General features: G+C 40.3%; 2 protein-coding genes across 3 annotated transcripts in view; both read right to left on the bottom strand.

Annotated features, from left to right (window-relative positions):
- LOC122882605 (cryptochrome-1-like) overlaps positions 1-12,404 on the bottom strand; it is a 30,525-nt gene extending 18,121 nt beyond the window's left edge. The window contains exons 1-2 of the mRNA XM_044210144.1: positions 12,242-12,404; positions 8,622-8,785 (exon numbers count right to left, since the gene is read on the bottom strand). Of these exons, the coding sequence (XP_044066079.1) occupies positions 8,622-8,779 (158 nt within the window). The 5' untranslated portion in view covers positions 8,780-8,785; positions 12,242-12,404. The remainder of the gene's footprint in view (positions 1-8,621; positions 8,786-12,241) is intronic.
- Positions 12,405-19,443: 7,039 nt separating this feature from the next.
- Positions 19,444-26,302, bottom strand: LOC122882604 (ras-related protein Rab-7L1-like). Of its 2 annotated transcripts, none has more exons than XM_044210142.1 (5): positions 25,825-26,302; positions 24,504-24,575; positions 24,245-24,426; positions 22,326-22,447; positions 19,444-21,461 (listed from the first exon to the last, which is right to left on the bottom strand). In XM_044210142.1, exons 1-5 carry the CDS (start codon positions 25,940-25,942, stop codon positions 21,338-21,340), a joined length of 618 nt encoding a protein of 205 aa, XP_044066077.1. In that variant the 5' UTR covers positions 25,943-26,302; the 3' UTR covers positions 19,444-21,337. The 2 variants fall into 2 exon arrangements, with proteins under 2 accessions (XP_044066077.1, XP_044066078.1); XM_044210143.1 differs by lacking the exon at positions 25,825-26,302 and adding an exon at positions 24,887-25,054 and having other exon boundaries at positions 20,436-21,461.
- Between the last annotated feature and the right edge of the window lie 1,270 nt (positions 26,303-27,572).

The raw sequence follows: 27,572 nt of genomic DNA, 5'->3' as shown, positions 1-27,572 counted from the left end.
AATCAAAAAATGCATCAAATATTGTCTCTCCAGAGCCAGATTGCGATTTACCTTTTTGAATGAAACATACCCTTGATCGCAATTTAACAGCCCAAATTACCATAATGAATATGGACATGAAATAGTCATCCGCCGGAGGATGACCTTTTATAAAAAGAAAATGTAAACAGTAGGTGAACTTGTGTTCAGACACTCAGGGGGATACGAACCACTACAAACTAAAAGGTTAAAGAGAGTTTTGGTGTTTCTACATGAAGGTCATTTGTGACGCACACGGACCAATCACAGCTTCCTCTCCGGAATTTTTAAAGAGAAGTTACTGATGCTGACAAATGATGTAGAGAGCAATCCTTGACCTTTCAATGTGGTCATTGTTTGTATTTTGGAGCCTCACAAAACTGGTTCAGTTTTGCTTCTAAAATCTTGGGAATCAACCTCGTCATTCCAGGAAATCAATGTATCTCTAATTTGAGCTTGTTTTAATACTATTGGAGTAGTATTTTACATGTTGCGGCTAAAACTGTAGCGTGAAACTGAGTAGCATCAATCTTCTCATCTAACGCTTGGCAAGATGGTCCCAAAATGTTGAACTGTGCCTTTAGAGCAGTAGCCCAATATAAGATGAGCAGGATTTGCCTCTTATAATTTATATTCAACCGGGGGGAAGTGCAAAGAGGACGCATGTTCTACATCTGCAACACATGGGACATAACCAGCGCAACCACAGTCTTGTAGCTTTACCAGTAAACATCTGCACTGGGACATTAGGTTGGGTAAGTGCCTCGCTCAACGGTACAACAAAGGTAAATGCTGAGGGAGAGCAGATACGTCTTCCTCATTTCTCCAAGGCTTTGGTCTGAGATACAAACGTTTGCTCCATTTCTATAATAAAGCAATGTTTAGTTAAGGCAATGGAAGGAGGAAGGGCGACTTCTCTGACGGCAGGTTGCCTGCATTACATCCAGATTTCCTACCAACACTGCCAAACTGTGTTTGGAAAATAGGATGTGTGAGTGAGTGTGTGTTAACTTCACTTGTGGAAATTTCGATTCATCAGTGAGGCAGGGTGAATGAAGAATTCTTATTTAGAATCAAAGTCACCGAAAGCTTTGATTTCAAGTGCTCTAAGCTCTTGAACAATAAAAAAGTAAAAAGCTTTTAAGTACTGTTATTTAAACTGCACTTCAGCTGCAGACACTGGTGGTTAATTAATTACAGTACCGTGGACCTATTACCATGGTTACCACTGATTCGAACTCAGTACAGTCATGTCAGTTTTTATCGTTGATCCATCTACAAGTGAACAGAGGGATAAAAGGTAATCCAGTATAAATACAGTAAAACAGCACATAAGGAGTGAAAGCTGATGTGAGAACTTTATCAAGCTATTAATCATTGTGTGGTATCTCTTACTACATTTCTACTACATCACTATAGCACCTCTGCTCCGGCAACCTGCATGTCTGGCCTGGTAACAGGCATCACTTCATTACCAGACGTCAAACTGCTGAGCACCACCCATCTAGACTGTGTTGCGTTTGACCCACAGTCCTGATCGTTAGCAGAATCTGGCGGGATCGCGCACGAAGCAGACAGTCGGCAAGCCGAGCAGACAGCCAGACAATGTTTCGCTCAGTCCTGTTCCCTCCTGTCTGACCCCGTTAGCCTGATCATTAAACCAGAGGAGGGCCTGCTCTCAGGCAAAGCTGCATTTGCTCCCAATCCGCACACAGACGGGCAGAGCTGGGGAGCAAGGTTGCACACTTGAGGCACGTGCCTGCTTATGCATGAGCTAGACACAGTTGTGAGGCCTGTGTAGGAGCTTCTGTAACTGACCGTCTGGGTTGGTCATTTTTGTAGACAGCTCAGACTGTAGCTCCACTCTGGAGTGCAACTGAAATAACTAGAGGGCTATTTAATGGTATTTCCTGTCAATGAACCAAATATGAAATTTTTGTTTTTGTTTATGTGAACAACTGACCTTATTTTCTGCATAATGTAAACCTCTCTGGGGCTTAAATACTTTTGCTTTTCATGACAGGCTGCAGCAATATTACTGCATGTTGATCATTTGAGTCATTTCATGCAGAGGCACGTTAAAGTGAGATCAGATCACATAAAAATGGTTTTCTGCTCATGTTTTTGAAACGCCAATGTCTGCCTCTGTCTTAAAATTACAGTCAACCCAACACCATGGAAACTTTATTCTTACATTGTTTTGGCTGCCCTCCTTCTACCTCAGTGGACAAAAAGCCTTAAAATGATATCAAAGATGCTCAACAAATCATTCTAGGTGACAAGCTTTTAGCTGCTATGTGTGTGTGTGTCTGTCTGCGACGCACACCTGAGCATGCACGTAAGCCCTAACGAGCAGTGGATAAGCACGTGTGTTCACGAGCATTCATCCAAATCCTTTCGTGTACATGTGTGCGTCTGTGCACAAACGTGAATCGCGTGTGTGCACACCTATGAGGAGTGTGCATTAGTGCGTGCTTCCACATTTGTGAGCCTCTGTGTTTGTGTCTGTGTGTTGCTGGGTTAGCCACTTCCTCTTGATGTTCCTGTCGGCCTGTTTTGTGTGTGTGTGTGTGTGCGTGGTTACACATCAATCCTTATATAACTGCCCTACTGGACTGGACTTTGCTGAATTCAAAGAGCTGACCCAAGCCAGGCTGTCTGACCACCCAGATAACACACTACAGTAGTTTAAAGAGGAGCTCCAGCAGCCAAAGAGGGACAACCAGGCCTTGGCATCTGACCTCAGAAGAAGTCTAGAGGCACTCAAACAGAAGAACAGTGTGCTCTGTGCCAAAATTAAGGAGGATGTGAATAGAGAAAGGAGCTTCACCAGGCAAGTCTAACACCTGACAGACCAACTCTCATCAGTCCCCACAATGACAAGTACAGAGACACAGACTCTCCCTCCCGGTGTCCCAAACCCCCGCCTTGTCTCTGTCCCACCCTCTCTGCTCTGCACTCAGCCCATCAACACCCTGGCACCTGCTGATACATCCACACAGCCAGCTGCCAACAGCCAGCTCTGCCCGTCCCAGCTTCCCTCCACTCAGGCTGAAGAGGAAGCCCCACAAGTGGTCCTGCTGCACACCCTGTGCACCCGGCAGTTCAGCCAAGACACATACTGAGAACACCTTCTCAGTTGAGAAACCAAACGATATTAATAGTAGTAGTCAGTACAATGATAATATTAGTGACCTAATATTAGCCTCATTCCTGGCACGCACTCACACAGATATTTCTCAATTTCTCTCTCTCTCTCTCTCTCTCTCTCTCTCTCTCTCTCTCTCTCTCTCTCAACATGAATCGCTGTCCCTCAGGTTGTGGCATGTTGATACATATTATTTAGCAAGATATGCCCTCTCTCTGAACCACCGGCTGTGAATGAGAAGCAGTAAAATTTAGTTTCTAAATTTAGCATTAGAAAAAGCAAACATGTTTTACAACTTCTGTGTGTGAAAACACTAAAGTCAAATTAGGTGTTACTTTGCTTTTTAATGGCAATGTGGTTTTGCTTTCACTTTCACTCCCATGACAATATAATAATAATAATAATAATAATAATAATGATAATAGTAAACCTTTATTTATAGAGCACTTATCAAAACAAAGTTCAAAGTGCTTCACAGAGAGAGAACAGACAGAAGACCCCAGCTCGAAGATCTCAAACGACGTAAAGGTTCAAAGGTCTAAAATATAGTCTGGAGCCAGGCCATGAAGAGCCTTAAAAGTAATCAATAAGATTTTAAAATCAACCCTAAAACAAACAGGGAGCCAATGTAAAGAGGCTGAAATGTGTGATGTGATCGTACCTCTTGGTCCTGAAACTCCACTTCATTGTTTGGTGGTTTGCTAGTTGGTAGGTTATTCCTGCATAGAAAATTGTTGTCTAAAACATCAAGTGTTAACTTTGAGTTTGACTTCATGCCTTTGGCAGAAAGCATGATATGGTATTTTTCAAAAGGACAGGGCAGTTACTGGGAAAGAAATATCTGATGACGCGTGGAACCTCAGATTTTGCGTATTTTAGCAGATAATGAATGATCACTTTAATTTTCAAACAGATGTGCATGCCGTTTTATCTTTGCACCTCAAGTGTTTTCCTGCATGAATCAGTTGGATAAGAGGCCACACAGGAAAGCCTCCCCACAAGTAGGTTACGATCACAAAACCACTTATAAGTTTCATGCACTGGCACACTAACCTACATCTGTTGCATAGACTATTCTCTCATTTCCCCTAGACTGAAAAATCAATTGATTACCATATCTTTCATTGTTTTTTGCCTCAGAGCTCAATATTTTTTACCTAGCATTCCAATATTGTATATCACCATGGTGGGGACACAGAGTACTTCTTAATTTGTTGTCTGCTCACTGTGGCCCTGGCTCTTTCTGTCATTAAAATGCCCATTTAACTAGAATTTCTGAGGCAAAAAACGTATTTATCTTTTACATCTGGAAGAGTTTTGTGCCATTTAACATGTTGACATCACATTTTTTGAGTTGTTAAAACTTGGTGTTTTGATAGGACTGCTGTCTCGGCCTGCAGTACTGGTAGGACTAGAGTGGAAACACAAACACAAATGTGCCAATGCATTTCATGATTTTATTTCCTGGGGTTCCTTCGTTCCTTCCCAATTGGTCAAAAAGGCCCATTAGTGCAGTTGGCTCTTAATGGGGCACTCCACTGATATTACACATTATAATACAGTTTATAATATATATATATATATATATATATATTGATAGGTTGATATATATATATATATATATACATATATATGGATGATGGTCTAACAAAAAGATGCTATAGAGTAGCATCATGGGAATTGTAGGACCCAGTGTTTAGGGAGCTTGACCAACACTAGGGACTACAAGTCTGGATATCTTGGCCTCTGCTGCATATATTGAGGACAACTGAGGACATTATTTAAGGCAGCTGTGGAATCAATATTGTAATATCTGTCAGCAGGACCAAGGACCAAAAAGGTTAGTAAACAGCGGTAATGATATGTCACAGATTCAATGTTTTTTATGTTTGTCCTGTTTTGCACAGTTTGTCTGAAAGTACTGAACACTGGTGAGGATAAATGAGCAAGAGTGAACAAGAAAGACTGTTAACTAGCTTCTTGGTGACTATAAACGTTCATAACAGCATACCCGACTGTAGGTTGGTGTTACTCACTATTAGTTTGCCATCCACAAGATGGGATGGTCCCTGGAGCATTCTAATCCCAAGAGACCCACGAGACATTTTAAGTCCCAGTTTAAGGTAAAAATAACAGTTCTAAATTGGATGATGGTCTGCCATACACGGACCTGCAGGTGTCAGGCCAGCTGACAGGTTTCAGTGTCACTGTCTGAGCCTGCGTTGGCTTGCAGAGCTGCAGACATCTCTTGGTCTACCCCAGCTGCTCAACTGTAAGTGTCTATATAAGGGACACATTGAATGATTTTCTAAAGAATTTTAAAATGCAATTATCTCCCAGTGTGCATAACAGAGGGACGTGAGAATAAAACACGTCTGTGTTTGTGCAGAGATCAGTGACCTCAGTTCAGTTTGATTTGTCTTAATTTAACGTCAGTGCATCATCTTGTGACCCGTTACGCAGCTTTTTAGCTTCTGCAGATAAAAAGGGGTTGTTGTATCCTTGAGTCTCACAGCAGTGTGTATGTTGTACGTCACTGCCTTAGCCCGGTTAAGTGGGGCACATTCTGCAATTTCCTGCCCACTTCAATTGAAACTGTGAAATAAAGTGCCTACTTTTCTTCTAAGTTGAGAAAGTTATCAAACCAAGGACAAATAGAATCTTTCCAGCACAATGAATATGAATCACGTCGCTTTTTCCTTCCTAAGAGCTACTGAATCTCGTCTGTACAGCACAACTGCCTTATTTAGCCAACTGCGATATTTTAACCTACTCAACCCTCTGCGGTTAAAATTCTAATGACTGGGAAAAAAATGAAAGAGATCCATTTAAACCCAAATACATGTTAACTTATTGCTTACTAACTGCTTGCATGTTTTTTTTTTTTTGCATGTTCAGCTGACCTTCTGTGCACTGAATAAAAGACGTAACTGGAATTAATTAACTGTGAGTGTAGCAACTGAACACTGCCTCTATTTCACCTACAATCAGTCCAAAATGACATAGAACTTTCCAGAATTCTTCCTAGGAAATTCTAAGGAAAATATGGACCTATATAAAAAAAAAAAGCATTACCAAAGTTCCTAACTCTGCATCCAGTCAACTGATGCTGACGACCCATCAGTTCTGACAGAAACCTCGTGAAGGCAAGCAGACATGCTGCCAGTTATGAAGTCAGCATTTCAACATTAAGACAAAGACAAAAATAATGATGTGCATTTGCTTCAATGACCTACAAATTATGTTTTGGAATTTGTGAGCTGCAAACAGGCACTGATGTGTGTTTGCTGCCTAGACGCTGCCGCCGATCTGTTTACGTCGTTAGTATCACGATCAGCTGGATATCACTGGGTCATTATCGACTATTCCTGTGCGGGGGACTACAAATAGCTCTTCAGAGCAAAAACGGGCCAGCGCGCAGTGAATGTTGGTGGGATATTGACACTCCTCCCCTGCAGAGTGCAAATATGACAAACAGACTCAACGCTCACGTGAACCCGCACTCATTCCCTCAACACGGGACCTTAATCTAACAAGACACACACGCCCTGTCTGCAGTAACACACACAGACAGCCTATTTACACACCATTTATCCCCGCAGCTTGCACACCTTACAACCTAACAAGCTACATGCAAGACTCCCCCTAGAGTCTGCTTTGTTTAGAGAAGGTGGACTCCTGCTGCAACCTATTCATCCAGTCACCGAGCCACAAGTCTACCTGCTGACTGACCTCTATAATGAGGATTATGTGAGCAGAAACTAAAACAAAAGGGCACCCTGTGGCTGTGAAACCAGCTGAGCAGGTGCATCCAGGTCAAAGCTCTAAACTCTTATCTGTTCATCCACTTAAATTAAGGAGTCTTTTTTTAAACAATCTTTTGTCGTCTGTGGTGGATTCAAAACCACAACCAATGACCAAAGAGATGTCTTAACAAGTCTTAATGATGGATTTCCATTATCCAAATTCTGACTCATGCAGGAGGAGAAAACAAGGCTGAAAAGCATCCAAAAATCTGCCAGAGTGAGGAATGAGGAAAAGTCTCCCTCCAACAATCTGAACATTTAATGTCTAAACGCCTTAGATACAACAAATAACGTTTCAAAAGCAGAGAAATGCTGACATCATGTTGAGTGTTGAAGCACTGCAGCTAAGTGGCTCCTATTTCTCCTCTCAGCAAGTCAGCTCCTCGTTAATATGAGTCGCAGCTTCCAGCAGTACTTCTGTGTCATCATTATTGTACAAAAGGAATAAAATATGTGCAATTCACAGTATTAATGTATTGAATATAAAGACTATATAAACAATTTTGTTTTCCCCCCTTATTGCTTGTTTGTTTTCTTGCAGTTATACACATGGTGAAATGTGCCAAATGTTGGGAAAGCAATACCTTTTTTAAACCTGCAGTAACTGATTTATTTTGGCCACTTGGGGGCAGCAGAAACAAGTTGTGAACACGACACTGACATATCATCACTTTTAAGTTGATATGGTGAACTTGTTGGCAAACAGTTGCTTATTTCCACATCCAGCATTCACGGAGCAACATTATCGTTCATTTGGATTCGTGTTTGTGTCCACCTGATGAATGTAAGTCCTCTCTTATGGGTCTCCACCAGCTCCTGAGGGAAATATCTGGCTCTTTAGCTGCTAAATGCTCCACTATGTTCACCAGCTGCTCTCTGACTGTGTCTGTCTGCTGTCTGCTGCTGAGCAGGTAGTGGACAGTAGGTTTTTAGAGCTGTCGAAAACGACACTATGAGAGCGCTGAGAGTGAACCAAAACAGTGAAGTTGTGGCCGGACAGATAAACAACGAGCTGAAACTATAAAGCTCCGTAAAGCCGAGTGGAGCTGCAGATTCAGCTGATAATTCTCTGTAGGTTCGTCACTATGAGTGTCCCCTTTCACACTGTCACATTGTTTTCTTATTGTCATTTGATACATTGTTATTATAAAAATATCTATTATAGCTACTTTAAAAACTTCAACATGAAAATTTGACTTGTTGATACTTAGTCATCATACAATATCTCTGTTGTACCAGTATTGATGGGTGATATGACTGAAATCAATACCATGGCATTAATAAAAAATATTTTTCTGATAAAGATACATCATGATATGGAAAATGTAGACAAGATTATGTATTAAAACACTCAATTTGATGTTTAATGCAAGTATTTTTGTTAATTTTGTATAGCACAAATACGTTTTCTCTGCTTTCCTAGCCTCTTAATCATCTCGCGAACCCTGAGCTTTACCTTGTGACCCACAGGTTGGGAACCGCGAATGTAGACATGAGAATTGTGTAAACTAATCACATTGATATGATCAGGAGATACATCACGACACCGATCTACTACAGGTGTTTCAGACAGCGAGCAGTTGTAGTGTGTATACAGCTATTAACCAAAAGCAACATTTCGCCACAAAAGAATCTTAAAATCATCTTACCGCCACCTGTTGACCCCGACGCTGGAGGAGCCTGCGAACCAGGGGTCCAGGAAGTAAACACAGCGCACTGTGCCTGCCCCTCTGACCGCTTCCCGTAGCGCTGGGTTGTCATGGAGACGAAGGCCCTTTCGGAACCAGTGGATGGAATTAGGGGCCATCTCGTTCTGAAAAAAGGAAGGGACGAAGAAGAACCACTGAGTTGGTCATAGCAAACAGTGAGGAGCTGAAAATGACTGAATGGTGGCGAAATGCTTCTTTTATCTGAATGAAGACGACAGCCCCGTATGTACAGAACAGAACGTGATGCAGTTAACTCCTTTTTTTACAGTTCACTCAAAGCTAGTACAAAACTGAATGTCTCCCAACAGGAGAGATAACTGAAGCATCCAAGTTGTAACAGTTGCCAATGCCAACAGTGAGGGATGTTCCAAGAACAGAACAATCTGAACGGGAACACCATCACATCGCTGAAGCCAAAGAGCTTTTATGCTTTCTATTGCCGGCAGAGATATTTTTAGGCATTTGGCGCTCGGTGAAATAGACCAACAGTAAAATAAAATTCAGCTGTCGGTGTGCCAACACGAGCAGGCAAAGGGAAGAAAAATCATAGAACAAAGAGATGACAATTCTTAAGCCTGAGGATATTCATATATAAAAATTATTAGTTGATTAATTGATTAGTCGAAAGACAGAAAATTATTAATTAATTTGAAGTAATTATGATATCATGATATTACTTTTTTTTTTTATCATGGTAACGATTTATTTCGTGATTTAGTCAATTTTCCGGATGAGAAACTGTCTATTGATAAAATAACCAGACAGGAATGTTTTTTAAAATAAATACCTACAAATGAATGTACTTCATCACATTGATACAAAAATCATATAAATATAATACTGCTGTTTATTGATTAGCAACAATTCCCACAATGGTCTAATACAACCCGACATAAAGGAATAGCTATCACTATATAAAAAATATGGCAAAATCTCTGATGGCTGACACATATTATTTATTGTCTAACAGTATCGTCATATTGCCAAACCCGACTAATCCTATGCAAAAATGCCAAAAATAAATTGGTCCCAGTGTTCAAACATGAAGATCTGTCTGTTTTATGTTTATAACTGTAAGTTAAATACTTATCAGCAATATTCTATAACCATTACTTTATACTTGACGAAAACAATCCTTATTTGCAGCCCTATACATGTTAGATCAAGAGAGGAATGACGTGGCTCTGTGGCTGAACCTGATTATGATATGTGATATGCAGAGGGCCGGAGGTGTTTCTCAAAAGTCTTTATCTGCCAAGACTGTTTTTCAGTAACTATAGTATAATTATGACAAATTTCTTTGAAGTTTGTCCCTGTACTCATTGTCAAAGCTAATTTATGTATAGAGCAGGCAGCCTATCTGAAGCCCGTGTTAAACAAAGCCCCAGTGGCTTTGATTTGATTGGCTCATGGTCAGAGGGACCGCAGTCAAGTAAGGACAAACCCTGACCAAATACTGAGGCATTAAAACATTATGGTCTCGATACTCGTGTGTCTACTCCTGCCAGTGTGACAGGTGGCACTTTACCTGCCAAACACAGTACAACTTCAAAGGTGTTCATTTTAAACCCCTGTATATCTGAGGAAAGCCTCCTTCCTCCGGTAACTTTGTGACCATACAAATCTCTCCGTACTGCGACCATTTTTTGTGTTTTTTATCCCGGCAAAAGTCATTTAGTACACTTTTGTCTATATAAGGGATGACATGGTGTCGTGTGACTCACATGACCGATGTGGATCTCAGTAACTGGTTGGTTAACTGAACATCTGATGAAAAACAGAAAGTCTCTGACACACGGCAGGTGCTGACTAATTTAAATGGCTAATTAGCTGGGAGGCTAACTGACTTTTGGCTTGCCTGCAGGTTAATTCACTAGATCTACTGTATGTCTTGACTGACTGATTGAGGCCGGATTTAACTGAGACCTTGTTGGCCAGCATGCTTCATTCAAAGTGCCATTCAGAATGAAAATAATATTCAAAGAGCTTTAAAGCACATTCCTGACAGAAAAACTGGCTTAATGTCAGTGCCATTGCTATTTTTCTCATTCGCCTGTCTGCAATAAAACACAGAAAACTTGCATTTCTGAGATTTGCTGTCATGGTGAAATTTATTCATTATCAATCACTCATTTATAAGCCACGTCTGCTTGCAATCGTGCAGTTATTTTTTTTGTTTTTTTAACATTTTCCAGCTGTTACGGTCTGAATTGATCTGCCTTGGTTTCATTGACTACTGCTTAATGTAAAGCCACAGTGCCAGTACTGCTGGCTCTTAAAAAGCTCCTGGCTGGACCAAACCAACAGCTACGACACTCTACAGGGTGATGACTAGCAGGGTGCTGCCCAAGAAAGTTCAACCATACTGGGCACTGTGACGAGGGGCCACAGCTATATTGACATCCGGAGGAGTTTTCATCATTGGTTGACAAAAACATTCACAGAGAAATGATGCCTAAGCATAAGCAAAACAAGAGTTGAATAAAGTGCTGTTTGTTCTCAGAACTGTTCCCTGAGCTGACATGGCTCCGGTGCATCTGTGAATACATGCTGCATTTTTACCTTTGATGAGCCTGGCTTACTGCAGAACATAATCATTTGTCAGAAATGAACAGAAATCATCACATTGTCTTCCACGGTGCTGATTTTTTTACAGTGTGACGTCTAAAATTTCTCAGTTTCTCTGGCACAGTGGCATTCACCCAACAGCCGGTGACCAGATTTTTAGGGGAGCCTCCGTGACGTAAAAAAACATTTGTCATCAGTGCTGAGAATACTCACGTCTTATCTGCAAGTCACAAAAACAACTCCAGTCTACAAAACCCACGTAAAAAAGCCCTCCACACTAACAGTACTTTAGAATAACTGAAAATATTTGATGTGGGATGGAAAAGTGTCAGGGGGTGGATGAGACATCAGCTGGGTGTGTGAAGATGGAGGGTTTGGATAAACTTACATGAGCCTTACAAGTATTACATAGTAATTAGGACAATGGAAAAAGGATTGTCAATTCACAATGAATTCGATTAATAATAAACAGTTAGCAAATATAGCTATCTTAATGACAAATTAGGGAATATTTTTAGGGACACATTGTATTAAATGAAACTTGTAATTGTTCTGATTTTTAATATCAACAATTCATAGGTACATAGGCATTTAACCACAATAATATTTCAAAAAGGCAGTTTCTTGAGTTTCTTGCTAAATCCTAATTGTCAAGTCACAAGTGATGGCTTCTATGACTTCTGCAAATGGAAATTAGGTCACACCGTCTGTTCTGAATGGGAGGCTGATATTCCCTCTTATAAACTTCACCCAGAAACCAAATAACGGTGCAAATAAAGAGCTGCTGAACATGTCAGAGTGGAATTTACGAGTTTAAACAAGTCTCCAAAAAATATAATTGACTTCTGTCTCTGGCAAGGAAACAACACATCTGAAGACCAGAACGGGGTCACCAGAGCAACGCTTATGTAAGCGGTGGCGCTGTTTATAAAAGTATAGCCGGTTTCCCATTCAAACTAAACCCGCAAAGCTGCCAAAAAGACCCGTCTTACCTTTTGCTGGCTCCCTGGAGGTGATATTTATGTCAAGTCCAAAGAAAGAAGCATTTCTTCCCTCGGATTTGATGTGCCGGGTTGATGCCTGTAGACACAGCCTACGAAACCCTCTTGTTTCGCTGTACCTGCTTACTGCAGATGCACTAATTTGTTTCATAAGAGTATGGTTAACTGCGCATGCCCCGTTCTCTCCGTCAACTCGCATGCTGCGTTCACGCGCATCGGTTAAAATAATAATCAAGAGCCCACTTGTTGAAAGCGTCCACACATCAGAGCAGTTATTGACGTTATTTGTGGCCAATAACTGCAAATACAACAACATAACTAAGTGTAATAGTATTTTTAGGAATAGTGACCATGAAATATGATGAAAACCGTTCATTCTGTTTGAACCATTTCGTTTTATCTAAACAAATATAGCATATCGTGTACATATTTTACGCTAACGATGATAACAGAATCAGAGGACTAAACAGAAGCTCGATTGGTTGTATTTTCCGCCTGAGAGCCACTATGAACCGTAATATAACGTTAGAAACATCAGATAAATCTTCTTTTCCACAGTGTCGGAACGCAGCACTAGCCCTGTCAAACGTGAACGGCGACGTGCTTCTAATCCAAGCGTTCCCATTGGTCAGTTTGACATCACATGTACAATGCTGGGTCACGTTTGAGAGGCATGTAAATGCGGAAGTCCATTCATAAAGCCACGATTGGCAGCCGCGTCCGTCCTAACAGTCAATGAAATATATAATTTCATTAAAAAGCGCTTCTTACCTGATTGGCTCTGTTCCAGTTTGTGCTTTCATAAAAGGAAGAAGTGACCTGTGCAAATTGTAGGTTATTCGTGTCAGAAGTCTGGACTACATTCTGAGTAATATCTGTATTTAGACACAATGACACAGAAGCAGTAGACATTTAACCATTCATCTTTAATTTCTCAAATGAAAAGGCAACAACCTTTGACTTTGTGATGGTAAAAAGAAACACCGTCGAATTATTTTAGGGAGTAAATAATTGTGAAATTGCAAAAAGCCCACTACAACTGTTGATTATGAAGCCTTTAGGCATTCACCTTACTGCAAATATGCTATAACTGAAAATTATTTTCTTTTATTATCCCTTTTCTTCTGCTGTATGGTTCCCACTATTGCCCTTTAATTTAGCATTGTTAAACTACATTGGCTTCATAAAGTATTCAGACCCTTTCACTTTCTGCACACTTTAATGTGTTAGTTTACCTTTAATTTAAAATTGATTAAATTGACTTTTTCAGCAATTAATCATACACACAATAAGCCCTAATGACAAAGTGAAGAGACAATTTTAGTTTTTTTTTTGCAAATTTATAACAGTTAATAAAATGAAATGTCTAATTTACATGTGAATCCAGGGCCTTTCATTACTTTATTAAAGCACTGCTTACAGCTTTATTTTTGGGCAAGTCTAAAATCATATATTATTATATATGTAATTTTTTTTAGCGATTTGGTTGCAATAATTTGTTTGTCTTTGTCATGATATACTATGTTTTTATATATGATGTAGTCATATAGTGATGTGCAAACCATTTGTTCTCTTAGTTTTCTGAAATTTTGAGTTCTCATACTTACATTATAGAAACTGCTTTGGTAATAGATACAGTAGATAGAAATACGTAATTGCATCTGCATCTAGTCATAATAACAACAATTTGAATGTCAAATATATGAATTACATTAATGTGACATACGTCTGGCAGATTGATGCCACATGTTGCACTTTGGCTTGATGTTTATTGTAGTCAGCAACCATCCAGTTAACCTTCCAAATGGCATTTTTAAAAAATAATAATCCGACATCGTATCATCGACAGGTGCTGTAGTGAACACAGAAAAGATTTGTTCTCCACTTAACTTTATCCAAAAATAATTGGAACACTTTTTCATGGCTGCTTACCACACTCTGGCTTACAAAATAGTGAATTGTGTTGGAATGACATTTGTGACATATTGATGGTAAGATCCATGAGCCCAAGACAGGGGGATGATAACACCACCCTCATTTGCTCTTTGCATCGATTGTTTATTACTCATTTCTATGCATATGCCTCCTCCATCTGCCTCTGTTCACTGTATTTGTTCCTTTTCTCTTTTTCCCTCTGCAGTCTCTCTCTGTCTGTTCTCTGCTCTCTGTTCACTGTATGCCATCAATTTCCTAATTTTCCTCTATTTGCCCCTCTCGAAAAATATTATAAAACCCTGAACAAACTCTCTGTCTGTCTCTCACCTGCTCAATTGTCCATGCACCTCACAAGGACTAAATGTATTTATGATGCCATCAATTCTCTCTAATTCCAAAAATGAATGAGTTAACTATTTTATTAGTCCTCCAGGAAAAAATATTCAGCTGCCAGAGGAAGGAAAAACTGTAGAAGATTAAAATGCACAAAGGGATAAAAAGCAATTTGGTCTATGGAAACTAAACATAACAGCAGACTTAGGCCTATGTCACTGCACAGATAAGCTTTAAGTCACGCAACCTTCACCAGAGCACACCTGCAGATGATCCAGATAATTTCTCTTCGTCATTATCCAACATCATAAAAACTTCTGATGCAAGAAGGTAAAGGGCAGAAACACCCTCCTTGAGGGACTCCTTGGAGCTGCTGCCGGGGTGCTGACGTCTCCTCTCAAGGCCTTGTGGAGTTTTGACGTTACTTCTGCAAAATCAGCAAATTCTTTCGCTGAAGTGCTGTTGTTTACATCTGTGGGGAACCTTTTCCTTCACCTGCAGTGTCATGGTTATAGTAAACCTAAAGCTACCCTGCTGGACAATGTCTCAAGTAAAAGTGAATATCACTTGTCACAATAATTCAATTCAATTGAACATTTTTCAGCAAAGCAGTGAAAATTGAGAAGAAGCAGAATGGAAGTAAAAACTGTTAAATCCATGTCATGTAGGTTGGAGGGAGCACAAGAAGTCGATGCTATATTCAGAAATAACATCATTTAAGGTGCTTCGTTATTTAAAGATCGTATATTTCATAGGGCAAATTTCGTATCGTCAGTGTCACTAAGATTAAATGACTTAGGTGCATTACAGTTTCTATTAATCACATTTTGTAGGTTTACTTCTTCAGTCCTTTGCCTGACCCATCTGGATTTAAAAACTATTGACTGGGTTTTCTGAGCTAATAAAACTGGGATAACAGAACCCAATTTTGAGGCAGGGTGACATAATTTCAATTCAATTCAATTTTATTTATATAGCGTCAATTCATAACCGAAGTTTTCTCATTGCACTTTTCCTATAGAGCAGGTCCAGACCATACTCTTTAGAATATTATTTTCAGAGATGGTTGAGCGAGGGAAATCATACCATCTGAGAAGTTTGGAGGGAAAATGTCTCTTTGGTGGAACTGCTAACAACTCATAGACGTCTGAAACCGGACACTGCTTTTTGTAAGGACTCACAAGCTAAATGGTTTGGAACCACTGGTTTAATCTTCAACAATGTATTGGATTTTATAAGCTTACATTTCACTTTAGTACAGTTCTAAAGTAAATCTACCTAATTACTTTCAGAATCAGAATCAGAAATACTTTATTGATCCCCGAAGGGAAACTCTTTGTTACAGCAGCTCACTGTCACGTCAGTGCACACAGGAGAAAGTACCAGCAAAAAATATAATACAATACACTATAATACAGGTCAGAAAATAAATGAAGTACCAGGTGGGTATAAGTATAAAATAAAATAAGTGTGAAGTACAAAGTGGATTTACCAGTTGATGATGATAATACGGTTTAATAATACAATGTAATAACATAAGTAATAAGTAGTAGTGCATGCACTGTCAAGTTAAGTGTAGCCTATTAAGATTATTATTAAGATTATTTCCAGCATTGCATGCCGTTAAAGATACAACATGAACTCAAGGAGTCAGATTCAGACATATATTGTATACATACACTAAACAATGGTCAATATAATAGACTGGAGGAAATAAAGCCGAGCGAAAAGCATGCTATACAACCCCCATAATAAACAGACAGTCGTTTGGGAGGCTACCACATGTTCCGGTGGACTAGAGCAGGGTCAACGATCTCGTCACAGGATGAACAGACACGTTGCTTCTGTCTCTGGCGGTCTTGTTCAGAGTAAAAGACTGCTTTGATATGAGAGAGGGCACTCAGTCAACCTGCCCACAGAAGCTGGTGGGAGGCCTCCTACGCTGCTGCTTCTGAGCGTCACGGTTGGTAAGCACTGAGGCTGGGAATAGAGATGTGCTGATGCCAGACTGAATTGTCATCATCCATCCTGTTCACTGGGTAAAGAAAAGAAGCTCTAAATCGATGTGGGATGTAGTGGAGTAACCACGATACAAGTTTTTTTCTGTTTGTGCTTATTTTTTCCTGGCAAAATGAATGAGTACAGTTTTTAGGTTGTTCATTTTGTGTTAAAATACAGTCACGCTTTTCATCTTTGGTATCGTAAGATTGTTCCGTAAGTATCAGGCCACACACATTTTTTAACCATTATTTATTCACGGAAGTTTCACTATTAAGGGAAGTTTCACCAGCAGCATTAAGCAAATGTGTTTACTGGCGGCCCCAAATGGCAACAAGGGGGAACTGCCGCAACTTTGAAAACTTCAGCTGCCAGAAATCATGATTTACATGTTTTCCTTACTGTTTAGTGAGGATAGATGCGATAGGTAATACGATAGGAAAACCTGAACAAATGCCTATACCGGTGAGTCTTGGGCTCCTTTTTAAAGATCCACAGAGCCCAAGGATCCAAGTGGACTAAATTTAGTCTGGGGCCTATAACCTAAGAGGGCGATTGTTTAAAATTTGAAGTGAGGTAGGCTACAACCTGCAAGTTGTGGCAAGGTGACCAGGTACAGATGATATTGAGCTGTGGTCCTTCTGTAACGTTAGAGGGATCGACCAGGCAGAGCTCTAAAAGTGATATGAAATTTAGATTTAGTTCAGAATTTGATCGTGAAACAGTGTAAAGATGTCTATATACAGTTGGTGTAATGTGGTAGAAAGGCTTGCATTTGCATTCTGAACCACTTCTAAACAATCCAGAGATCATCTGTTAAGGAAAGTAGAAGGACAGTTCCAAAAGTCAAAGCAGGATGATATAAATGACATAAACAACTGATCGTCTCCACCTTGGTTTGAGAAACATCGGTTTGAAAAACAACCGTTGGTATAAACAGCAAAACTCTTAATATCCTTGTAAATAGTCATGGTCTGTTCAGAAATGAGTCCTGAAATTTTGAGTTACTTAACTGAAGATGAAAGACAAGCGTTAAGACCGGCACACGGTGAGCAGAGAGAAGGTTCCAGAACTGAAAAGTTAAAGAGCGTTCTCTCCTCAACAGCAAATGTGTCCATTTACAGATCATGCGTCCCGCTGAAGTGGCCTTGTACCCGCTGACATGCTGTGAGCCACAAAATTATATGAATGGGAAAAAATATGAGTGAGGCCCAATGACATAGTTATTGTGTAGTGACTACTGCATCCTGATGAATGGCTACATTGGACAAAAAGTCCATCTGTTCAACATCCAATCATTCTGTTGAGAGTTCTCCAGGACTGTAGCATGTGTGGATGACTGATTCACAGCCCAGAGCTCCTGCCTTCCTCCGACTCACTAATAAAAATAGAAGTTCACACACACAGAGACAGAAAAGCCCACACGGAAGTGCAAACACGCACACCAAAGAACTCATATTGAATTTCCTCAAACACATCTGTCTTTCCATCATCTGTCCCCTGAGCAAGGCTTGTCCACGACTGACCAGTCATGCAGCTTGCTTTGGATGTTCATGTTCCCCTGTGCTCGGTCACCCCCTGTCCTTTCCTCTAGCATCGTGTTCCGATCAAAATATTACCTTTAAACACAAAATATCTCATAATCCTACAGGCAGGTTGTAATGAAATTAACTTGCACTCATGCTCCAACAGCAAGTGCTCTTTAGATTTCAGTGCCTTCTAGCGCCACACTCAAAACAAATTTAGTATTTTCGGGCACACTGGTCAGTCTTTAAAAAAGTGAAAGTGTCTAAACTTGAGCATAAAAAAGGGGCCAAAAAGGATCTTCCTGTTATTTTACACCAGATTCTCTCATTGGTCTTCTTGTTTCAGAAGAGTCAAACAGCTTCAAGATACACAGACATTTTTGTTCAACTTGTATGCATGGTCCGGTTGGCTCTCAGTGAAACTTCCCTGAGGTAAAATAAAAAATATAATAATTCAAACTCACACAGCGGGGAATGCTGGCGGGGAGCGGTGTCGGAATGGGGACCAGAACCGGAGCTGGGTGAGCTGGCAGCGGAGCGCTGGGTGATGGTATCTGTCCATCAGGAAACTCTGTAAATCACAGAGAGTTGAGGCAGAGCAGCCGGAGGACATCAGAGCGAAAAACAGAAAATATTTTCTCCATAAAATATGATCCAGTTCCACCAAGATCAGTGAATAAAGTGAGGCCCGCCTTCTGTCGTCGATTGTTTTTCCAACCTAATTCTTGTCTCATTTGTGGTCTGATAAACAGTAAATTCATCAAATTCAGTGCCCCATATCGCTAGTTTCACCAAGATCAGTGAATAAAGTTATAAAGTTATGCTTTACAGTAGGGCCTGCCACGCAAACCCAAAGAAGACCAACTTCTGCTGCGGAGATCAGATCATTTTGTCTCTGCAGATCCATCCGCCAGGACAAACTAAAAAAAAAAGAGACTTCTCATAAACAAGGTTGAAACAATTACAACTGACAGTTATAATACTAAACTTAAAGTGTCATTAAATTATTCAGGAGACAGGAGACATCCACATGCCTTCATCTGATATAGCCTACACATGTACACAAAAACACACACATACACAACAGCACCTACACACCATTTGCCTTACTGGCACACACCATATATCTGCTCCTCCTGTTTCATGCCTGCCTCTCACAGTCGTTCAGTTCGTCGAAGCATTAACGGTCTGTTCACACGGGGAGCGACTGACATGCCCAGTAATTCATTTTCAATGAGAGGAGAGTGGCATACTTGCCAACACGCCCGCTTTTCCCGGTTTTCACCTCCCGGGGCCCTCATGTTTTGTTGTTTCTCACCCGTAATTTGCATGGCCCTCAAACTTTTTTAGGAATACACAGATGCAAGTTTTCGTCAATGGAACACAATCTACACCCAATTCTCAATTAAATTCATGTGGGCTTTATTGTCACGGGAAACACATGTAAACATTGCGAAAGCATGTGTAAAAAAAAACATACATAAACAGAAGAATTGTGATATTAAAATATATACAGATAAGTAAGATATAATAATAATAATAGTAATAATAAATTGTAGACTTGCAGTTAAAATACAAATACAAAAAGTGAAAACTTTGTGTGTGTGTGTGTGTGTGTGTAGGTCATTCACTGTCCCTCAGCAAGATCTGCCCTGTCTCCTTCTCCTAGGAATATTTTTCATTTTGAGAGGTCAAACTACACACAGTTTTAACCCATCTGCTACTGCAACCTGGCAACCCACACCCCGATCCAAGGGGCGTGTGCACAGTTGCTCTCTGCGCAGGCAACAGCTAAGCTAATGTTAGCTGTTGTCAAAATGTCAGGGCAGGACAGCCACCCCCCCCAGGTCTTTGTCTACACTATCCAGAGATCACTCCTATTATTAATATTAACACAACAATTACTATTCTACTGTTTAAAAAAAAATAATTCTAGGTGGTATTTTCATTGTGCCCCCCTCCTCTCTCTCTCTCACTCTCCACTCCCAAAAAAACGGCTCTCTCTCTCTCTCAGGGTCTGCCTCTTAAAGGAAGTTTTTCTTGCCACTGTCACCAAGTGCTTGCTCATGGTGGAATTTGTTGGGTCTCTGTAAATAATATTATAAAGAGTACGGTCTAGACCTGCTCTATAGGAAAAGTGCAATGTCAGTCAAACAGTATGAGTGAGATGTTTTATTCTGTTGATGCAGGTTGAGTTTCTGCAGGTGAGGCTCTTTTGTTTCTATTTGTCTGTTCAGCCATAGTGGCGTTCACTGCTCATGCTAACCATCCAGTTCTTCTTCTGTTTATTCCAAAAAAAAAATCTAAAAGGAGTTTCTCCTTTTAGATTTTCAACAGGAGAGCAGTACTGAACAAAATTACATTTACTCAATTTGAAAGAATTTAAAATTTAAAGTTTGTAAAACATGTTTAATAATTATTTACATAGTTGAAAGCATTCCAGGCACACAAAATCTGGAGGGATGGAAGGTCGGTGATGCAGGTTAGCCTAGAGTTCCTTAACCTTCGCATTGGGACCCGATGTGGGGCAGCTGATTTGCAGATAGAGTTGCAGGAAATTTCTAAGATTGATTTGTTGATAGATGTTAAATATATTTTAAATAAAAATAAAACTTATAGTTTCCATATATCATCATAACTTTGTTATCCATGTGGAGCTCCCATCACACAAAGTTTGCCCTACTGATACACACATAAAGACAACATAAACATTCTGAAACTGGGGTTAAAGGGCTAGAAAATATGTTGAGAAACCGTGATTTAGGCTTTGTGACGGTAAAAATGGTGATGTTGCTTTCCCATGATGTCATCCACCCAAGAATTTTCTAATCGTAGAGTGTCTAGAACAGAACGTGGTTTTAGAAACACTTGTGAGATACTGTGTGTTACTTCAATACCTATAGTGTCCTTGTAGATCCACGCAGACCTGAACACCAAAGATCTGCTCAGCATAACCCATCTTGAAATGTTGGTGGCGGAGCAGCTGTACTGGAGTAACTGGATGTTCAAAACAGTGACTTCCTGGTTGGAGAACTGTTATCATTTACTTATTATTATCCGGGGAAGATTATAAGTGCACTGGTGACAGTATACATCCTTACATCAACATCTAGGACGCCTCTATTGCCAGCCTCCCGGTGCTTCTTCTGTCCTCTTCTTAGTGGACAGTCTCACTAAGTACTTAGGGGTGCCTGAAGTGCCTTGCTCAGCGGCACCTCAAACAACTTGAGGATCTAAACTAATGAGCAGGTCCTGGCTGTGTCTGCTTGTCCCTGTGATTGAGGACAGCAGTGTCTCAGCAGCAGCCTCCTCCTCTGCTGTTGTGCTCCGAGTCCAGTTGAGGATGAATGCTGTCTTGGGGTCCGGGTTGGAGCGGGTCCAGACTGGACTGAACTGACAAAATCTCCTGCACCAACCTCCTGAAACACAACAGATTTAGTGACTTTAGTGAAATGCAAATTCTATGAATCATCGAAATAGATTTCATATTTAGGAATCTGTTTATCCAGCCACTTGAAGTACAGGCTTCTGTCTCAGTGGCATTAGGGGTGAGATGCACTGACAACTTTCCCAAACGTCAAGCTACACTCTTACAATACTGTTCATCATCAGCTGTCTTCTTGTTTCCTTGTTTCCCACTCATTGAAAATCACTCTAAATTAAGCTAAAATGTCCCCATAAAGCCAAATCCTAATTTTCTGCCTATTTTGATGCTTTTGCCAACCTTCAACATATTTTCCTTTTTGCTGTTTCTAGCACTAGACACTAAAGAATTTCACTACACTTTGTACTGTGTATGATTGTGTATGTGACAAATTAAACTTGATTTAATGGTGACCCAGGTAGCCAAAAGTGATAAACACAACAGCAGCTTAAATCTAGTACATCTGCGTGCTGGACTCACACTGGCCCAAGCGCTTCTAAATAGTGCTGATTCTCAGGCCAAATAGACTCAGTTCACATCTCCAAAACCCCAACAAATGTGGCAGCCACACACACTCTATAAGGTCTGAAATTTTGGAGGAACTGCAGGTAAAAAAATGATGTCGTGTATTAGACATAACACAATTTGTCAAATAGTCAATATAAACACAAAATGACAAAAAATATGGGACTTCAAACTCACTAATCATTTAAGCATATTTGCATTAATTTGGTGAACCTTGGTTTTGAGCAGGGTCATCTTCTTTTTTTTTGGTATATACTCCAGTCCATTACCTTAAAATGTACTCTTTATCATCTGAACTCTACTTGTCCTGTTTTTTGATCTCTTCTCGAGTTACCTCATAGCCTCTCCGATGTTCTTGTTTTCTTTGGCTGAAGTCTCCATCCACGTAACGAAGCCGTTGGCCTTGCTGAAAGTGTCGATGCTGTCTGCTGACACAACCCGCTGAGCCAGGTCGCACTGCAGAGACACAGACAGACATTTTGTTGTTGTGAGGTGAGTGGTTCAGGATCTCACATGAATAAGGAATAAGGTTTTGGGTTTGTACTAGTTTATTAAGGATCAGATTAATATGAAATAGTTCCTGTTGTGGTATTGATCTATACAACACTGTTAATACAAAGCCCTTAAACTTCAGAGTTCACAGCCAATAATAAAATATCTCACTCTCATATTTTAACTAATGTTAACTAAATGTTTTGAGGAATGTGATATTTCAGTCTGTGCACCAAATAGAAATATGACTATTGCAGATATTTCATTGTTAAAGTGTTGTTTGTTGAAAAAAAGTACAGACAACAAACTTTTGAAAGCTGAACTGTCCACACACACACACACACACACACACACACACACACACACACACACACACACACACACACACACACACACAACTACCAGACTTGTAGTTGAATTTGTGCTGGACAAAAACATGCCATTCATTAGACCTAAAAACTATTTTTTAGGGATTAAACAAACCCTGTGTGAAGCAAAATAAAAATAATGAGCGTAGACTCCTAATTTTCTTTGATTTTGAATTGATTTGAGTGAGAAATGTTCATTATTTCTCTCTTTCTTAAATTTATTTATCTCCTTGTCAGTTAAAGGGGAGCTAAAATTTGATCCAGTTTCACCAAAATCAGTGAATAAAGCAGGGAGGCCTGACCCCCAGAAACACTCCGCACTGGAGGCGTTGATCGTTTTTCCAACCTAATTCTTGTCTCATTTGTGGTCTGATAAACAGTTAATTCATCCAATTCAGTGCCCCATATCATGTCATGCCATTGAGCTCAGCGTCAACACAATGATGCTGTGTGTGGGCTCACAGCACTGGGTTTGTAAAGGCCCAATCCCAATCTCCACACTTAAACTTTCTGTAAGCCTGCATCTTCTGCATCTCAGACCTGAGGAATAACCCACAGTTCATAGCGTTGTGACATTAAACATGGGGTCACCAGGGGAAGCCCGGAGGCGCTGAAAAAAAAGGTAAACAAACATTGAAAGAGCAACTACAAGAAAAAAGAAGTATACATGTAAGCGTATGATGCTGATTTGATAAAAACTAGTAAATTGATTATTTGAAAATGACATCTTGTCCACTCTGTAAGGAAAGAGCCTGGAATATGTTTAAATCAGGCAGTCTGTCCCTTGAGCGCCTAGACCGTGAAGAAAGTAACAAACGTAAAATAAAAAGTCCCAAACCCAAAACTGTCCGTAACATGTTTTGGTGTTGTCAAGGTAACATGATATGTCCCATTATACCATTTCAGGTCCTTGCAGCCTCTCGCACTCAAGCACTTACCAGGTGACGTCAACTAAGTCTGTGAGGGTTCAGGGATTAGGCTTTAGGGTGGAGATAGAGATTGGGCCAAAGAGAACTGGATCTAGACTCACAAGCCCCTCGGCAGGCTTCTGTGAAGTTGGCCAATCAGAAGAAAGTGGGCTTTTAGGGAGGGGGGCTTTAAACAGACAGGAAATTAGTATAAAAGGTCTCCTTTAAGAATTGTAATTTCATTTCCTGTCTTTTACCCTAAAGCGTGTTCAATATGTTTCTGGAGAACAATAAAAATGGTATCTGAATTTAAATGTATTTACACAAACACAGAGTGACAAAAATACCAGTCTTTAAAATGCTGAGAAGCTGAAAGCCTAAAGTGTTAATCCATCAAGCAACAGTACATTGCTCATTTATTAATACTGAGCCAGAAGGGTTTCATGATAAATTATTCAAGAGTTACAGTAAATGCACTGAATCACCTTGTTGGCCAGCAGGATGCAGGGGATGGAGTCTCCATTGTGCAGCATTGCCTTGTTGTCCAGGTCCTGTTTCCAATGGCGACAGTTAAGGAAGCTGGACAAGCTTGTGACATCAAACATCACAACACAGCCCAGCGCGCCTTTATAATAGATCCTGGTCATGGATATGAAACGCTCCTGGCCTGGAGGGAGGACACAATGTTCACTATGTCAACCAACCATCCATCCCTCCCTCCTTTCAAATATCCATCTACTGTACCTGCGACGTCCCACAGTTGCAGTCTGACTTTTTCTTTATCCGACCAGTGCAGCAGCTTCACAGAAAAATCCACTAGAATAAATAAATTAGAGACAGAAAGAGAGGAACTGAAGTGAGAGAACTGAGACAGAAATCTGGTTTTACATAGAATGCACAAAATAGGAAACAATAAGAGATGAACATTTCCCCACAAAATTCCAGACTTTCATAAGAGAAAATTTGACTCAAACTCTGCTTGGTGATACAGCTCTGTCGCAGAACTGACAGGAGAATATACGTACATGTACTGTAGAACACAGTGAATTGAACCGGACATTGTTTTGAACATGGGCAATTTAGTTTATTTTATGTCGATCCAACATACTGCTGTTGTAAATACTCACTAGAGCACCGTGTGTATGTTACAGTAATCTGTGGGTGAAGATAGTTCCCAACGAATCCACCATTTACTCCTGTTTGAGTAACATTTGCTAAAAGCTACAGTGTCCACTTGTTTTAAAAAACATCACAGAGCCTTTTTTAAATCAAGATTAAGAGTTTACAGCCATGCTAGTGGCTCTGTGTGGCTGTACTTAGCTGAAAGCACTGCTGTGCCTAAATGTTAAAGTCATGCTCACAATGACAATGCTAACATGCTGATGTTTGTCTTGGGTCAGAGTCCCACAGACAGGGTAGGGAAGTCAGAAAGTATTGACAGAAGGACTGACACAGTGTTGGTTTAGGCCTTTTGTGGGCAATATAACATATGAGATAACACCAGCTTTGTCCTATAACTAGTTGTTTCATATGAAATATGAATATTCCATTTACTGTATAACACTACTTTTTATGTATTCATTATATGTATTATTTACGTTCTGTTTATGTATATACTTTGGCAACATGATCAAAACCTCATGCCAGTAAAGCTCCAATGAACAGAAAGAATGTTAGAAAAGGAGAGCAAGCAGTAGACACACTTTCTATCATATTTGATCTATCTTTAAATATTTAATGTGGACTTTTTGAATAAAGCCTGAGATCAAATTGCCATTATCAGATCAAAACCTGTTTTTCAGGAACTATAAAAAAATAGCCATATCTCACCTGTTTGACAAAGTGTTTTACAAGATTGGAAACGTACTGGAAGGGTTTTTATGAGCCCCATAGGTTGGAGAAATTTCTCTTATACTTCAACAAAAATTGTAAACCTTTCATAAATCTGACACCATGAAAATCCCTAGAACTAGAGGTACAAAGTTTTCAGCAGTATGAAATATTCACACACACACACACAATCCAAACCACAGAACACTGATAGCAGCAACTAAAGCAGCATTACCTCCCACGGTCATCTTGTACGTCTTGTTGAACTGTCCGTGGACATAGCGATGCACAAAGGAGGATTTCCCAACATTTCCATCACCAACAACCAGGATTTTCAGCAGGTGCTCGGTCATCGCTCTCCTCCGTCAGACATCAACATGTGCCAACGGCTCAAAGTTCAAACTTCAGGAAATATGATTTATGAGGCAAAGCTGTTTTGCTGTAACTAAACAAATACTCGACCATAACCCACCTGGATTTGACTTTACCTGAGCCTTTCTTTGCATTTGTTAACCCTAAACATTTTAACTACCTTTCAGTTTTTAACTCTTAACTTCCTTCCTTGTTTCTAAACCCAAACTGATTATTAAGATAACCCTGTTTCTCTATATTGTACCAACTCTAAACCTAAAATCTTTTTTAAACAGTGCTGACTCCTGAGTCCTCCTCACTGTGCAGCTCAGCACTCGGATTTTGCAGTTGCCAAAAGCCATAAATAGTTCAGCGCCATAAACCACGCCTTCATGCAACAGGAAACTAAAACAGCGGAGGAATCGGTGCAGATTAGTTTCTCTCTTGCGCCACATTGTTTGAAATATAAAAGACATTACATGACTGGAAACTGGCTCCGACAGTAAAGTCATGGAAGGAGCTATGGATTGGCCAATGTCTCTCTAACTCAGCCATCACACACAATGACCTTGGTACTCCTAACAGAATTTTTAGGGACATTTTCAGTGGCATTGCTCTGCCTGTAGACTTCTTGAAATTGCATCAATTGCCCATTCTAGCTCCACTCTAGAGGAGTTAGAATGAACATGTTTTCTGTTTTTCACGTGTCAATCAATATTTCAAACACTGCTGGTCTGATTTAGATGATTCTTGAGGCAGATGCACCTTGCTGCTGTGCTCTTTGAACACTAACTTTCCCAAATGAGAGGCAGGGCTCTTACCCTTCGTGCAGGTATTTGCAGCTGAAACACACTGCAAACTGCAAATCAGTGTGTTTTGTAGCCCACTGCTTGGTTACTTTCCGCCATGCTACATTAACAACTTCCTCCTTTGGGACTGAATGGTGGCATTGGACATAAATGGTGAGGTGTGGAATCGTCCAGTATGGATGTAAATTCCTAGTGGGCTGACCTGCCACTCCTCCTCCTGCTCCTCTTCCTCTGCCCATTCTCATGCAACATCTCTTTTTCTTTGTCTTCCTCCTTTTCCGCTTCCTCCATCGCACCTATTCATCCTCTTCCACCTTCCTCTGACTCCTCCAGTTCACTCCCTCTCCTCTTCTGTCCCATCCTGCCTCCTCACTCCCCTCTACATTTCTACTTTTCCAGTAAGGGAAGCCATGGGCTGTGAAAGTGGGTCCTTCAGTGGACCTTAGGGCCAGGCTGGACCAAAACTAATGGTGCATTTAGGTGCTTCCCAAAACAAATCCAAGTTTATAACTCAGAATTTGCCATCAAATGGTCAAACTGTAAGTTTCTTGAATTTACAAAACTAGTTGTTTATGCCACTTTTGCACTTGATGCACAACAGATAAATACTGCAGTGTTGTGTTCAGCGTTCTGTCATTTTGTTTTCTGCTTTTAGAGTGTAACGTTAAGTACACTTTGAAGTGAAGTGAAAAATCTCATGGTCCAACAAACACTAACCAAAGGTAAATCAGCTTGAACCCAACCCAACCAAACCCACCATACAGGTGGAGCCACCAGGGCCTGGCTGCTCGCTTATATAGAGTAATCAGGAAGTCAGTCGAGG

This window comes from Siniperca chuatsi, linkage group LG10, assembly GCF_020085105.1.
Source record: "Siniperca chuatsi isolate FFG_IHB_CAS linkage group LG10, ASM2008510v1, whole genome shotgun sequence".
Lineage (NCBI taxonomy): Eukaryota > Metazoa > Chordata > Actinopteri > Centrarchiformes > Sinipercidae > Siniperca > Siniperca chuatsi.
This window is presented reverse-complemented; position numbering and strand designations above follow the sequence as displayed.

What these genes read in the sequence shown, in the direction of transcription:
- LOC122882604 (XM_044210142.1), bottom strand. Translation starts at nt 25,942, where the DNA reads ATGACCGAGCACCTGCTGAAAATCCTGGTTGTTGGTGATGGAAATGTT. An exon ending in GCAACTGTGGGACGTCGCAG is followed by an intron (nt 24,427 to 24,503) that starts GTACAGTAGATG and finishes TCCTCCCTCCAG; the next exon opens with GCCAGGAGCGTTTCATATCC. An exon ending in GCATCCTGCTGGCCAACAAG is followed by an intron (nt 22,448 to 24,244) that starts GTGATTCAGTGC and finishes GTGTCTCTGCAG; the next exon opens with TGCGACCTGGCTCAGCGGGT.